Source organism: Puma concolor, chromosome B3 (assembly GCF_028749965.1).
Source record: "Puma concolor isolate L17-30 chromosome B3, mPumCon1.1.hap2, whole genome shotgun sequence".
Taxonomy (NCBI): Eukaryota; Metazoa; Chordata; class Mammalia; order Carnivora; family Felidae; genus Puma; species Puma concolor.
The window spans coordinates 48,238,196-48,255,125 of NC_141672.1; the positions used below are offsets into that span (position 1 = coordinate 48,238,196).

The following is a 16,930-nucleotide window of genomic DNA, read 5'->3' on the forward strand; positions in this document are numbered from 1 at the left end:
AAAAATTTTGCATTCCTGTTTTGTGACATTCTAAAATTAAAAATAGGGTAGGATTTTACATATTCCAACGGGAAAACACCTACATTCAGTATTTTAGTAAAGTATTTGCTTCCTTACCAGTAAATTAAAAAAATTTTTTTGACAGTAAGTCTCTCTGAAATATAATCGAAAGTAGTTTGTAAAGCAAGTATGCAGACCAAAGTATGATAAGGATCTCTTTTCTACAGCGTGCCCTATATTAAAAAAAAACGAAAACAATCTAGTTACTGTTCTTAAATCATATTTGTTACTTACAATGTTAGCAATGTTAAATTAATTCTGTTAGATGTTTGCCCAGCCCCAAACAAACATCTAAGACTTTTAGCTTCACTTTTTTTTTTTTTTTTTTTTTTTTACTTTCTATAACTTATTTATTTTTTATAATTTACATCCAAGTTAGCACATGGTGCAACAATGATTTCAGGAGTAGATTCCTTAAGCCCCTTACCCATTTAGCCCATCTCCCCTCCCACAACCCCTCCAGCAACACTCTGTTTGTTCTCTATATTTAAGAGTCTCTTATTTTTGTCTCCCTCCCTGTTTTTATATTATTTTTGCTTCCCTTCCCTTCTGTTCATCTGTTTTGTATCTTAAAGTCCTCATATGAGAAAAGTCATGTGATATTTGTCTTTCTCTGACTAACTAATTTCACTTAGCATAATGCCCTTAGTTTCACTTCTGATAACATTGTCTGATCGTAATTACCATTAAGATATTAGTTTTAAGCATTTGAAGATCAGAATTGGCTTAGTGGTCAATTTGCTGTCTCCGTGCTGCTAATGATAAGTGATTTCTAAGCACCGTTTCAAACCTGGACAAATAAACTGTCATGGACTAGTATTTGAGAGTTGGTAAATCCTTATAATGAATTATTGTTTATCTTATAAATTCAGTATCACTTCTTTTTATACGTTCACCAAGCATGTCCCCTACCTATACATCCTGTAGGAAACTTAATAGGGAATACAGAGACAGTTGAATCCTGGGAATATGGAGTCTCAGGAAGGCCAAGGATAGGAATGCAACTGAGCTTCAAGGAAGTTGTGTGGAAGTAGGAGCTGGAAAACCCCAGAGAATCCATGTATCAGATATTTTCTGTTTCCTGTCTCTGCTTCACTGTGTATCTTTAAAAATCTTTCCTCTCTTTTGCTGACTGGCTCATGTGCTGCTCAGTTCACATGATGGAACATGGTCTGAGTTTATTTGCTTTAGTGGTCAAGCTGCAGGGAGAGAGATCTCTTCTTATTCTCAAGTCCAGATTCCTGGAGCAGGGACCAAGACCTGGTTTGGGTTAGATACTGACCCCTGGTCAGGTCTGGGGCAGGGTTACAAAGTGGCTGCAGGGGACCAACTCTGCCTGTGTGTGTGTGTGCACACGTGTGTGATGAGCTCAGTGTACCCTCCAAAAGGTATGCACTGCATTCTTCTAGGTGTATAGCAAGAGCAATAGCATCGTTAGATTACTGTCATGTCTCATCTCAGAAAATCATGAGGAGGGAAGATAAGAGTTGCTTGAGTCCTAACCTTGTTAGGAAAAAGAACCCTGTTGCAACTAAGGTATTTTGATGTATTGTTTTATTTTCTTTGTAACAGGTTAGCGGTTACTTGGATGATTGTACCTGTGATGTTGAAACCATTGATAGATTTAATAACTACAGGCTTTTCCCAAGACTACAAAAACTTCTTGAAAGCGACTACTTTAGATATTACAAGGTATTTTTATTTTTAATTTTTTTGTATAAGAATACTTAAAGTTTAAATGGATAATTGTATTTTCTTAGGAATTCCTGAACTTCAAAATTGTGGCCATTATTTAAAATTCAGTTCACAAGAGTGAACAGTGTGGTTCTGAAACCATCCATTAGATACTTTCAATTTCAACAACTGGGTTTTGCACTCTGGAGTTAGAAACTTGTTGGTTAACTTGAAGTCAGAACAGAAACTATTATATTGTTACCAAAATTGCAATGCATACTTTCCCCAAATACTGGCTTGACTCCAGTTAATTAAAATAACTACATTTTTTTGAGAAGCGTGACTTTGTTCTGACCTGTATTATTTTAACTAGTCACTGTTGATATTTTATCTTGAGATATCTACTTAAAGCGTTTAGAATATCTGATCATTGGAATATGTAGTTATCGAATGAGTTCAATAGTTGCCTGTTACTGGCTTAAAAAAAGTATCAGCGGGGCGCCTGGGTGGCGCAGTCGGTTAAGCGTCCGACTTCAGCCAGGTCATGATCTCGCGGTCCGTGAGTTCGAGCCCCGCGTCGGGCTCTGGGCTGATGGCTCAGAGCCTGGAGCCTGTTTCCGATTCTGTGTCTCCCTCTATCTCTGCCCCTCCCCCGTTCATGCTCTGTCTCTCTCTGTCCCAAAAATAAATAAACTTTGAAAAAAAAAAATTAAAAAAAAAAAAAAAGTATCAGCTGAGCAGTGATCAACGAGCTACTTTGGCTCCGAGTTCCCATCTTCAGGATCTGTTTAGTACCAGTCTGTGTGTTTCTAACCAAGTCTACCAGTTTACTTAACACAAGTTACACATTGGTACGATCGCTGGAACTTGGCAACCTGTAAGCGAAGAAAAGAAATAATTGCAGATGATAGCATGACCAGGTTATCACAGCATAATTCAACACCTGTTGAATAATAATCTCAAGATTCTTACTCTTGTAACTTTTTCTGTTATTATCCTATAGGTAAACCTGAAGAGGCCGTGTCCTTTCTGGAACGATATCAACCAGTGTGGTCGGAGAGACTGTGCTGTCAAGCCGTGTCAGTCGGTAAGAACCAAGTATACATGTGACAACTGTTACACCTTTTTGCAAATAACTGCAATGTTTTAAAAAGGGGGCAATACAGGGGCGCCTGGGTGGCTTGGTCGGTTGAGCGTCCGACTTCGGCTCAGGTCATGATCTCACGGCCCGTGAGTTCGAGCCCCGCGTTGGGCTCTGTGCTGACCGCTCAGAGCCTGCAGCCTGTTTCAGATTCTGTGTCTCCCTCTCTCTCTCTGCCCCTCCCCTGTTCATGCTCTGTCTCTCTCTGTCTCAAAAATAAATAAACGTTGAAAAAAAAATTAAAAAAAAAAAGGGGGGGCAATACAACTAAAATTACTTTTTAATCCTTAGGTTAAATATAATGTTGTTTAATATTTACATATTAAAAAACCTCAACTTACCAATATAAAACCTATTTTGAATTATTCTTTCTTAATAATCCTTTGACTTACTGGTGAGATTAATAGGATGTTTGTTTTTCTTCTTATATCTTACCCAAAGGTGTGTTTATAGTATAACAGAATGAAATTAATTGGCGGGTAAACAAACTCCCTCCCTTCTTCATGGTGTATTGTTTTCCTTGGGTGGGGAGTGGATGAACAAAACACCTGGTGTTGCTTAAGAATTCTCAGTGTATTAGGGGTGCTTGGGTGGCTTAGTCGGTTAAGCCTCTGACTCTTGATTTTGGCCCAAGTCGTGATCTCATGGTTTGTGGGATCAAGCCCCACATTGTGCCCCACACTGATGGGCATGGAGCCTGTTTGGGGATTCTTTCTCCCTCTTCCCTGTTCATGTGGGCTCTCTCTCTCTCAAAATAAATGAACTTAAAAAAAAAAAAAAGGAATTCTCAGAGCATTAAAATATGAAGTATTCTACTCTGGGAGCAGAGAATTTTACACTTTCCATGAAGCCTTTTTTTTTTTCATTTTTAAAGCATATATTTCTATTTTTTTATTGTGATAAAATATACATAACATAAAATTTACCATTTTAACCATTTTAAGTGCACAGTTCAGTGGCATTAAGTACATTCCCACTGTTGTGCAACCGTCACCACCATCCACGTGCAGATCCTTTTCATCCTCACAAACTGAAACTGCGTATTCATTGAACAATGACTCCCTATTCCCCCGTCCCTCTAGCCCCTGGCAAACACTATTCTACTTTCTTTCTTTATGAATTTGACTATTCTAGGTACCTCAGATAAGGAGAATTATTACACAGTGTGTCCTTTTGTGTCTGGCTTGTTTCACTTAACCTAATGTTTTCAAGTTTTATCCATAGTACCATGTATACATGGTATTTGAATTTTATTCCTTTTTAAGGCTGAATAATATTGCATTGTTATGCATCTGCATTTCATTTATCCATTCTCTTGATTCACTTTTGGGTTATTCCTGTCTTTTGGCTATTGTGCATAATGCTGTTTGGGATATGGGTGCACAAGTATCTGTTTGCATTCCTTTTTTTTTTTTTCTTGGATAACAGTATTTATTTATTTGAAATACTCTGCAGCTCATTTTATTTTATTTTAATTTTTTAACTTACATCCAAATTAGTTGGCATATAGTGCAACAATGATTTCGGGAGTAGATTCCTTAATGCCTCTTACCCATTTAGCCCATCCCCCCTCCCACAATCCCTCCAGTAACCCTCTGTTTGTTCTCCATGTTTAAGAGTCTCTTATGTTTTGCCCCCCTCCCTGTCTTTATATTATTTTTGCTTCCCTTCTCTTGTGTTCAACTGTCCTGTGTCTTAAAGTCCTCATATGAGTGAAGTCATATGATATTTGTCTTTGACTGACTATGTTTGCATTCCTAATTTCAGTTCTTTTGGGGATGCACCCAAGGTTAGAATTGCTGGATCATTTAGTAAATCTGTGTTTAATTTTTTGAGGAACACCATGCCTTCTGCCACAGTAGCTGTACCATTTTACATCCCACCAGCAATGTACAAGGCTTCCAATTTCTCCATGTCCTCACTAATACTTGCCATTTTCTATTTTCTGGATAATAGCCATCCTAATGGGTGTGAAGTGATGCTATATTTTTGAGTGGTTTATTTTTATATGTGCAAATAAAATATTGCTATATAACCTATCTGGCATATGGAATTAAAGCAAATGTAAAATATTCTTTATGGGTCTTTTATCGTTAGATAATTAAGAATCATGTTTTTAGTATATTCTCAGACAAAAGTTTTTGAAAATGGATGGATTAACTTGTGAAACCATTTCTGTTACGATAATATCATTAAAGTGATATTGTCAATTTAAATGTTTTGTTTTATTTCCCGAAGTTCTAGTATTTATATTTAGTAATAGGAAACATTGGTTGGGGAAATTCAAGTTTACCAATAACTTATTTATATGGCTTATTAAGCATGCTCAAAATATGGTAGACACTTAATAAAGGCATTTAATTGCACTTACACATTAAATGGGCTATATTAACATTGGTCAGAGAAAGCAAATGGTTTTAGTTACTGAAAATTTGAATCTTTTTTTAAGCAATTTTTAAGAACACTTTATTTTTTTATTTTATTTTATTTTTCATCTTTATTTTTTGAGAGAGAGCACAAGAGAGTGCACAAGTGGAGGGGGCAAAGGGAGAAAATCTCAAGCAGGGTCTGCACTCAGAGCAGAGCCCAACACAGGGCTCAACCGGTTAAGCGTCTGACCCTTGATTTCAGCTCAGGTCACCTGAGCTCAGGTCACCTGAGCTGAAATCAAGGGTCAGACGCTTAACCAACTGTGCTGCTCAGATGCCTCCTAAACAATTCTGTTTAAAAATAATCTCAAACATTGGGGTACAAGTGCCCCTATGCGTGGAAAAAGCCTAAATGTCCATCAACTGATGAATGGATAAAGAAATTGTGGTTTATATACACAATGGAGTACTACGTGGCAATGAGAAAAAATGAAATATGGCCCTTTGTAGCAATGTGGATGGAACTGGAGAGTGTGATGCTAAGTGAAATAAGCCATACAGAGAAAGACAGATACCATATGTGTTCACTCTTATGTGGATCCTGAGAAACTTAACAGAAACCCATGGGGGAGGGGAAGGAAAAAAAAAAAAAAAAGAGGTTAGAGTGGGAGAGAGCCAAAGCATAAGAGACTCTTAAAAACTGAGAACAAACTGAGGGTTGATGGGGGGGTGGGAGGGAGGGAAGGTGATGGGCATTGAAGAGAGCATCTTTTGCGATGAGCACTGGGTGTTGTATGGAAACCAATTTGACAATAAAGTTCATATATTAAAAATAAATAAATAAATAAATAAATAAATAAATAAATAAAAATAAAAATCTCAAAGCAGCACCTGGTTGGCTCAGTTGGAAGAGCATGCAACTCTTGATCCTGGGGTCATGAGTTCAAGCCCCACATTAGGTGTAGAGATTACTTTAAATAAATAAATAAGGTAAAGTTAAATAAATAAATAAAAATAATCTCATAAATCATAGAAACTTAAATTTTTTTTCAGAAGATAGACTAAATGTCATACAAAAGCATTTTTTTTTTCTTTTTCAGGATGAAGTTCCTGATGGAATTAAGTCGGCAAGCTACAAGGTATGTACATACACTTACTAATGTGTCTAGTATCTTAACAAAAAACTCATAAAACTCATTTCCCCTGCCAGGCATGACCCTACTTCTCTGTTGTCCTTCACAGTAAAACCCATTAGGAGTCATTTATACTCAATGGCTCTAATTCCTTATTTTTTCTTTTGTTCAGCCTTTTATTATAGAAAACATGAGAGATAAATAAAGAGCTTCAGCAATTAGTGTATGGCCTATCTTGTTTCATCTGTACCTTGCACTCCATTTTCCCAATTATTTTTAAAGCCATTCACAGAAAAATCGCTCTGTTTACAAAAGTTTCATAGATATTTTTAAGATAAAAAAAATACTTACAAAAATATAACCACTGTCAGGGTTCAGATTTCTCTACTTGTTTCATAATAATTTGTTTGTTTGAAACAGGATTCAAACATATTTCACACATTGCGTTTGGTTCCTGTGTCTCTTAGGTCTCTTTCTCTCTCTTTTGTTTTTTTATAAATTAAAAAAAAATTTTATTTATTTATTTTGAGAGAGAGAGAGAGTGAGTGCGAGCTGGGGAGGAGCAGAGAGAGAGGGAGAGAGAGAATCCCAAGCAGGCTCCGTGCTCAGTGTGGAGCCCAATGTGAGGCTTGATCCTACGACCCTGGGATCATCACCTGAGTCGAAATCAAGAGTCAGACACTTAACTGACTGAGCTACCCAGGCACCTCCCAATCTCTTTTTTAAATAGTATTGATTTTAAAAGTATTTTTACCTTTATAAATAAAAGTATTGATTTTATAATACTTTTAGATTTACAGAAAAACTGTGATGATAATATAGTTCCCATATACCCCATACCAGTTTCATCTATAATTAACATCTTACATTATTATGATCCATTTGTTATAATTAATGAATCAATATTGATATCACTCAAGTCCATACTTTGTTCAGATTTCTACCTAATGTCCTTTTTCTGTCCAGGATCCCATCTAGGATACCGCATTATATTTAATAGTCATGTTTCCTTAGGCTTCTCTTAGCTGTGACAGGTTCTCAAACTTCCCTTGTTTTTGATAAGGTGTTTAGAGAAACACTTGTCAGGTATTTTGTAGAATGTCCATAAATTGGGATTTGTCTGATGTTTTTCTCATGATTACACTGGGGTTATGTGTTTTGGGGAGGAAGACTACAGAGTTAAAGTGCCATTTTCATCACATCGCATCAAGGGTGCATAGTATCAACATGACTTATTACTGTTAATGTTAACCTTGATCACCTGACTGACATAATTTTTGTCAGGTTTTCTCCACTGTAGATTTACTATTTTCTACCCTTTCCACACTGCATTCTTTGGAGGGAGCTCACTGTGCACAGCCCATACTTCAGGAGGGCTCTGTCTTCTTAAGGATATAAATTGGAATTTTCAGTATGGGAGATTTAGATCTCCCTCCATTTACTTATTTTTTCAATCGTGTATTTATATCATGAGATGTTTATTTTGTACTTTGGATTATAATCAGGTATGACTTTATTTTACTGTTCAAATCATTCTGTTCTGGCCATTGGGAGCTGTTTCAGTTGTTCCTGTGTCCCTTTAACATACTCCCATCATTGTGGTTTTTCTCTTTTTTTAGCACTTCCTTATTTTCTGGTACTACTTGTATGTTTCTGTCTCTCTTTTTTTTTTTTTTTTTCCCAACGTTTTTTATTTATTTTTGGGACAGAGAGAGACAGAGCATGAACGGGGGAGGGGCAGAGAGAGAGGGAGACACAGAATCAGAAACAGGCTCCAGGCTCTGAGCCATCAGCCCAGAGCCTGACGCGGGGCTCGAACTCACGGACCGCGAGATCGTGACCTGGCTGAAGTCGGACGCTTAACCGACTGCGCCACCCAGGCGCCCCTGTTTCTGTCTCGTAAATGTCTTTCAATCCATGTCCATTCCTCTCCCTCTTTTTTGGTAATAAGGCTTTTCAGATTCATTTTCTGATATATATTGATTAGAGTTGCTGTGTACTTACTATTACATCATATCAGAAGACACATAATGTCTGGTTTTGTTTTTTTATGATGTTAAGATCTATCATTGGGTTCATTATGTATCCGTTATAAAGTTACCCACTAGCTTTTTACCTGAAAGTTTTATTAGCCGCTTTGATGATTATTACTTGTTGCATTCTTTCATTAGGGGCTTGAAAATGTTGATATTCTAATTATATCATCCTTTTTTTTTTTTTTTTTTTTTGAATAATTTATTGTCAAGACAGCTAACATATAGTGTATAGAGTGTAGTCTTGGCTTCCGGAGTAGATTCTTGTGATTCATTACTTACATACCACACCCACTGTTCATCCCAGCAAGTGCCCTCCTCGATGCCCATCACTCATTTTCCCTGCCCCCCCAACCCCCCACCCCCATTAACTCTCAGTTTGTTTTCTGTATTTAAGAGTCTCTTATGGTTTGCCTCCCTATCTATTTGTAACTTATTTTTCCTTCCCTTCCCCTTTGGTCTTCTTTTAAGTTTCTCAAATTCCACATATGACTGAAAACATATTTTTATCATTCTTTCCATACTTCTTATCTGTTTTTATTCTATAAAACCATCTCTTGTCAACTATTTGGATGCCCTGAAATACAGTTATGCAGGGCACACAGTATAAATGCTTTATTCTTTTCCTTTGCCTACCAGTTTTCAGAATAATTATGAGTTTGGTGCTCTAGAATCTCCAGAGATGACCAATAAGATTTTTATTTTTATTTTTTATTTTTTATTTATTTATTTTTTTTCAACATTTATTTATTTTTGGGACAGAGAGAGACAGAGCATGAACGGGGGAGGGGCAGAGAGAGAGGGAGACACAGAATCGGAAACAGGCTCCAGGCTCCGAGCCATCAGCCCAGAGCCTGATGTGGGGCTCGAACTCACGGACCGCGAGATCGTGACCTGGCTGAAGTCGGACGCTTAACCGACTGTGCCACCCAGGCGCCCCAAGATTTTTATTTTTAAGTGTTATTATGAACTTCGGAGTTTTGACATATTTAATGTACTGGACTCTTTTGTAGTCATTTTTTATTATTCCTTTTGATGCTTGAGTTTTCCCATCTTTGGTCACTAGATGCTCCTTCAAGTAAGTGACCATGGCCTTTGAGATGATCTCAGTAATCTTAGTAGACCTTTTTTTCCCCCTTTTTAAATGTTTATTTATTTATTTAGAGAGAGAGAAAGAAGGAAAGAGGGCAGGTGTGGGGCAGAGAGAGAGAGAGAGACAGAGAGAGATAATCCCAAGCAGACTCCACACTTAGAGCCCAAACCAGACCCCAGATTTCACGAACAGTGAGATATGACCTGAGCCAAAATCAAGAATCGGTTGCTTAACCAATTGAGACACCCCAGGCGCCCCTAGAATTTTTGCTTTCTATTATGAAAAGATCTTCTAGACTTATTTTGCATTTTTCTCACTCTGAGCTTGGAGTTAACCTTTTTTCTATTAACTTTTTTTCTAAATAGTCCTGGTTCTTTTAGTGGGAAATGGTGTTTAGAGATTATAATCTGGTTCCTAGGGGTGCTAAATGTTACTGGGTTATTATTGTCTCAAGGCCTATTTTGGTAGGAAGAATTCAATTTGTGATTACAAAGTTTTAAAATATATCCAGAATCTTAACAATATTTATTGCTACTGCTGTATTTAAAGATGTCATCATTTTTGCCTGGATTATTGTAGTAACCTCTTAAATGGTCTGCCTGCTCTACCCTCCTCTTCTAAAGACAGCAGCCAGAGTGATTTTTTTTTTTTTTTTTTTTTTAAGAATTCAGGTAGTATCTCTCCTCTGTTTAAAATTCTCTCATGTGTTCCATCTCTCTTGGAGTAAAATCCAAAGCACTTAGAGAGTAACAAGAGCACATCAAGGGACCATATGCCAAGGTTTGCCTGAGGCAGGACAGGTTTATGCCTGTTGTTCTGGCATCCTGTATGATGGTTCTCAAATGGTTATTTTTTTTTTTTTTAATTTTTTTTTTTTTTCAACGTTTATTTATTTTTGGGACAGAGAGAGACAGAGCATGAACGGGGGAGGGGCAGAGAGAGAGGGAGACACAGAATCGGAAACAGGCTCCAGGCTCTGAGCCATCAGCCCAGAGCCCGATGCGGGGCTCGAACTCACGGAGCGCGAGATCGTGACCTGGCTGAAGTCGGACGCTTAACCGACTGCGCCACCCAGGCGCCCCTCAAATGTTTATTTTTGAGAGAGGGAGGGAGAGAGAGAAAGACAACGTGAGTGGGGGCGGGGCAGAGAGAGAGAGAGAGAGAGAAGAAGACAGAGGATCTGAAGCAGGCTCCAGGCTCTGTGCTGACAGCAGAGAGCCCCATGCGAAGCTTGAACTGAAACTGTGAGTTCATGACCTGAGCCGAAGTCAGACGCTTAACTGACTGAGCTACCCAGGTGCCCCAGCATCCTGAATGATTTATCATTTGTCCTGAGTTTTAAACTTTTTAAACAAAATATTAATAGTTGCATTAAAACAAGTTAAGGTGGGGGCGCCTGGGTGGCTCAGTTGGTCAAGCATCCAACTTCGGCTCAGGTCATGATCTCATGGCTCATGGGTTCGAGCCCTGCGTCAGGCTCTGTGCTGACAGCTCGGAGCCTGGAGCCTGCTTCATGTTCTGTGTCTCCCTCTCTGCCCCTCCCCCGCTCATGCTGTCTCTCTCTGTCTTTCAGAAATAAACATTAAAAAAAATTAAAATGGGGGCGCCTGGGTGGCGCAGTCGGTTAAGCGTCCGACTTCAGCCAGGTCACGATCTCGCGGTCCGTGAGTTCGAGCCCCGCGTCAGGCTCGCATCAGGCTCTGGGCTGATGGCTCGGAGCCTGGAGCCTGTTTCCGATTCTGTGTCTCCCTCTCTCTCTGCCCCTCCCCCGTTCATGCTCTGTCTCTCTCTTTCCCAAAAATAAATAAACATTGAAAAAAAAAAAATTTAAAAAAAAATAAAAAAAATTAAAATAAGTTAAGATCGATTTAATTGACCAAATACTTTGTATTTCTAGTTTCCTTTGTTGTCTCCTCTGAGATGTATGTACACTAAAGAGTTCTTACTTTAATATCAAGTTGACCAATAATAATTTGTGCCTCTTTTCCTGACCTTCCCTAAATGTAAATAAATGATTTTTCAAGGACAGTATACAGGGTGATAAAATACCTGCTGATAAAACAATTCCAGGCAGACACAATTCTGGGGGCAACTAACTCCTTACAGTCTTGGGAAGTGGAGGGAACAGCATCGACATTCTGCCCTGCTGGTCTCTCCGAGTTATCAGCCAATTGTGCTGTGTCCTGATATATCCTAAGCTGCCAGGCTGCCATTTGATTTGTCAGTGGGAAACCTGGCAAATTATAGGTCAGGTTTATTTAAAATATATATGGGAAATAGTGAGTGAGCAATCCTGCATAGAGAGAGTAGTCTTCCACTTCCTATAGTGGTTTTATATTTTTTTTGTAAAGTGCATATCGACAACTTATAATTATTTTACTATTTAGTAATCAAAAATTTTACAATGAATCCTTTTGGCTGAAATAACTAGAAAGAAATAAAGAAGTACATGCTTAAGGAAGAAGTATTAAATTTCGATTTCTCACCACAGTTGATGATGATATATAACTTGCACAAAAGGTTATCATTTACCATCCGCAAGGGGCATAGAAATATCTGTGACCACATAAACACCAGAACACACAAATCTACTGACAAAGCCAAAGCACCTACTTTGTAAATTACTGGTTGTAAATTACTCGTTATGTCTAAAAATAATAACTTAACATGTGCAGCTATAGTGGTGCATTTACATATCATTCTGGCATATGTGGTTTTTCATGTAGACTAAATTATTGTTCTGAATTAAAATTTTTAATATGTATGTTACTGTGAAAATTTTTATATATCCAGCAAAGCCGAAGGAATTTTCGTGTGAACACTCATACCCATCACCTGGATTTGTATCCTTAACATTGTAAACTTACGTTTCTCACATATGTATCTGTCTATCCTTCTAGTTATCCATTAAAAAAATCTTATTTTTTAGATGCATTTCAAAGTAAATTGCAAGCATCAGTACATATTACCCTAAATATGTCATCGTCTCTCTCTCTCTCTCTCTCTCTCTCTATATGTATATAACACACATGTATATACACGCCACCCAACTAGAAGTATATCATTAGAGTCTAATGTTTGCTTTAATTTTTATAAAATTAACATGGTGAGATGCACAAATTTTAAGTGTACATTTGCTAAATGCATATACCTGTGTAATTTAGGCTTCTATTATAATATAGAACATTACCATTACCTAGAAAGTTCCTTGGTACTCTGTGCTAGTCAATTTCTATTTTTTCCCTTAGGGGCAATCACTATTCTGCACTTTTTCACCATAGATTCTAAAGTAATTTCACTCATTTTTTTCTTTAAAGATTTTATTTTTAAGTAATTTCTGCACCCAATATGGGGCTTGAACCCACAACCCCAAGATCAAGAGTCACATGTTCTACCAACTGAGCCAGCCAGGCACCCCAATTTTGCTCATTTTTTATTCCATGTTTTCTTGTTCACATAAAAAGAATAAAGTCATAGCTGTTAATGTGTTGGCTCCAATGGCAGAACTTTGCACATAGTTAAATGATGCTATAGTCAGCTATTTCAAACAGAAAATCATTTAATTCAAAAGACTAATTTTTTGATGGACTCAGAACTTTTGGAAGTTCATTAAAAAAATTTTTTTTTAATGTTAATTCATTTTTGGAGAGAGAGAGCATTAACAAGAGAGGGGCAGAGAGAGGGAGACACAGAATCTGAAGCAGGCTCCAGTCTCTGAGCTGTCAGCACAGAGCCTGACACAGGGCTTGAACTCACGTACCATGAGATCATGACCTGAGCCTAAAGTTCGATGCTCAACTGAGCCACCCAGGTGCCCCAGGGAAGAGTCTCTTATTGATGGAATTCTTGTTTTTGGGGTGCCTGGGTGGCTTAGTTTGTTAAGTGTCTGACTCTTGGTTTCAGCTCAGGTTGTGATCTTGGGGTCTGTGAAATTGAGCCCCAGGTTTGTTTCCACACTGACAGCACAGAGCTCGCCTGGGATTCTCTCTCTCTCCCCCTCCCTGCTGTTTCAAATCCTCTGTCCCCCTCTCTCTCTGCCACTCGCCCGCTTGTGTGTGCTCGCTCTCAAAATAAACAAAAAAACATGAAAAATTTAAAAAAAGAAACTCTTGTTTTGTTTTTAATTGGATAAATTCATATTCCTACTTGAAATGGGTGCCTCTGTTCATTTTTTATGTATTTTTAACTTTTTATCTTAAGCTAATTCACAGCTTATAGAAAATTTGCAGTATTAATAAAAGACATTTTGTGTACTTTACAGATTCACTAATTTTTAATATTTTGCCTCATTTGTGTTATCTTGTTTTTTCTATATGCATATTCTTATTTTCTGAACCATCCGAGAGTACATTGAACACATATCCCTTCACCCCTTAATACTTAATTGCATAAAAAGAATTTTATTTTTGAAAAGTGTTCAAATTGAGCTGTCTTACAAATCAACGAATGTAAAGAAACAAAGTCGTTATTCAGTAAATAAGTATTTCAAAAATGTATCATTTCAGTTATTTTAGGGTTCCCTTTTATCCTTGGAAGTATCATAGACTGGGCAGTCGTTTGCATGGTCATCCTAAGCAATAAGGGTCTGGTAGGCACCCAATAAATATTTGCTGATTGAATTTGTGACTTCTTCCAGTATGCCTTTCATCTCTGTGGTGGTGATGACTAGTATGTTGTGAAATCTTATTATCCACATTCACTTTTCCCTGTGCCACATACACTCCCAGCAGAATAGTGTGTGTGAGTGAGTGTGAGTGTGTGTGTGTGACTTAAATATTGAGAAGAAATGCGGTTGTTACAGAATGTATTTTAAACACCTGAAGATACAAGAATACTTTTTATAAGACGCAGGCTCCAGGGCATATGTAGAATCATATTTAGAGTTGAGACAGACCTACACCCACATCATCTGGTCTAACCACTTATTTATGGACGTGAAAACTGGTGCTTGCAATTAAGCCATTAGAACAGTGGGAGGTTGCCTTGCCCATTGTTCCTTCTACCTCAGAGATTTTCTTCGTGAACAGCTTGTAATGAGTTATCAGAACTATATTCTTTATTTTGTGACCATTATAGTAAATGTTTTCATCAACAAAAGCAAGAGGCAGAGCCTTTTACTTATTTTTTTTTAGCTTCAGGGGAAATGAGGGCTTAATTTTTTTCAGGGTTTTTTTTTTTTTTTTTTTTAAGAGAGATCACAGGTTGGGGGGGGGGGGTGGGGGAGAATCTCAAGCAGGCTCCACGTTCACCACAGAGCCCGACATGGGGCTCAATCCCACAACCCTGGGATCATGACCTGAGCTGAAATCAAGAGCCAGTCGCTCAACTGACGGAGGCACCCAGGCACCCCTGTTTTTTTTAAGTTTTGAAGCCATGGAAATGGTGCTAGGTATAAATGAAACTTAAATAACTTTGAACTTGAGAAAGTTTTAAAAACACAGTAAATTATAATCCATCTATTCCCCTTTTCCTTTTAGTATTCTGAGGTAGCCAATAATCTCATTGAAGAATGTGAGCAAGCTGAACGGCTTGGTGCTGTGGATGAATCGCTGAGGTTTGATTTTTTTTTTTTTTTTGCTTTAGTATTTTATATTTTTTTCTTGTGAAATATTAATTTAAAAAAAAATGATAACACTACTTGTTTTCTTCATTTGAAGCGAGGAAACACAGAAGGCTGTGCTTCAGTGGACCAAGCATGATGACTCCTCAGACAGCTTCTGTGAAGCTGATGGTATAACGCTTTTTATCATGTGCATTTCGTTTCAAATTGTGCCTAAGGAAAGAAAAATCTTTTCGAATGGTTTTTAGAACTCAGTTTCTAAAGTTTGGCAGTTCCTCAAAAAACGAAAGGCAAAATTACCATATGCCCTAATAATTCACCTCCTAAGTATATATTGAAAAAGACTAAAGACAGGGGAACAGATACTCATATGCCCATATTCATGGCAACATTATCCACAGCAGCCAAAAGGTAGAAACGACCCATGTATCCATCAACTAATGAATGGACAAACAGAATATAATAAATATATACAGTGGAATATCATTTGGCCATTAAAGAAAAAAAGTTTGATATGCATTGCAACATGGATAAGCCTTGCAAATACTATGCTAAGTGCAATAAGCCAGACACAAAAGGACAACTATCATGACTCCCTTTGCATAAAATATTTAGGCAAGTTGATAGAGTAACCAGAGGTTAGAAGCAGGGGAGAACGGAGTGTTATTGTGTAATGGTTATAGAATTTCTGTTGGGGGTCATAGAAAAGTTTGGAAACCGTTGGTGGTGATGGTTGCACAACTGTTAAACACGGCTGAAATGTAAGTTTTACGTTATACATGTTTTACCGAAGTTAAAAAAAAAAAGCAAAAAACACCTCCGTTTCTGGAAAAAAATTACCTCCTGAGTCTTACAGTTGTGCATATCTCAGTAATATGTATAAGTAATTTTTGTAATATACACAGGCATTTGGCATAAATAGCTCAAACGTAGAGATTGCAAAAACCTGCTTTTGTTGCACTGGCCTTGGATTGTTACATATTTACCTTAACGATGGTGTGCGTTAGTTTTGGGAAAGAGAAGAATGAACCATGAGTTGCTCTGAGGCATCTGGAGCTGGGCCAGAGTGCTGGTCGTGTTCATATCCAGGAGCCCTAGAACCTGTTGGCACCCTTTCATCAGATTTATGGATTCTCCTATTCTCCTGTTCCTAGTATCTTCCTTTTTCTAAGTTGAATGGTTAGCTTGTTAATTGGCTAAACAAAATCAAATCAGACTGAATTTTGATATCCTTCAGTGGCACTCTTTTGAAGCAGATTAATGATCTTTTGAAAATCTTAGCAAAAAGAGTTGTACAGATCATTTTAATTGCAAGTGAGAGCTGAATCCTGCAATTCCCCCCAAAAAGAGGAAGGCAAAGGGAAAGTACTTATTTTTAACCTGGTGGTTTCACTTTGGAAGAAAAAAAAAAAAAAAAAAAAGAAATGTATGCTTCCCCTACTCTAAAACATGACCATGTTCTGTCAGATAATATTTATAATCCTGTGTTCACAATTCAAAATCAGAAAGCTCTGAAAAATGAGTATTCCCCCCCTAAGTTTAGCACAGACTCATTTAGTGTGAATATTCACCTGTTTCACTACAGAAATATTTTTGGTGTTTGATTAAAAGTTGCTCCCTGGTCCCTGCTGGAGTAATACTACTCAGTATATGTTGCATATACTGTAATACTTTTCTAAAATCTGAAAAGTTCTGAATTCCAAAACACATTTGGCCCCAGGGATGTTGGATAAGGAGTTGTGGACTTACACCAAGGTTTAGACTAGTAAACTTAGGGAGATAAAATACTCTCTCAACCCCCTAATTTTACTGTCTTTTTCACAAAGATTCTTTGGCCTGAGTGTTACCGTGTGAGATAAAATTAAGC

General features: G+C 37.6%; 1 protein-coding gene across 2 annotated transcripts in view; it reads left to right on the plus strand.

The window, feature by feature from the left end:
* Positions 1-16,930, plus strand: part of ERO1A (endoplasmic reticulum oxidoreductase 1 alpha) — a 47,585-nt gene that overhangs the window by 9,084 nt on the left and 21,571 nt on the right. For both annotated transcript variants that reach the window (XM_086709748.1, XM_086709749.1), the window contains exons 2-6: positions 1,633-1,752; positions 2,738-2,821; positions 6,345-6,383; positions 14,981-15,057; positions 15,161-15,234. In XM_086709748.1, coding sequence (XP_086565874.1) covers positions 1,633-1,752; positions 2,738-2,821; positions 6,345-6,383; positions 14,981-15,057; positions 15,161-15,234 — 394 coding nt within the window. The remainder of the gene's footprint in view (positions 1-1,632; positions 1,753-2,737; positions 2,822-6,344; positions 6,384-14,980; positions 15,058-15,160; positions 15,235-16,930) is intronic.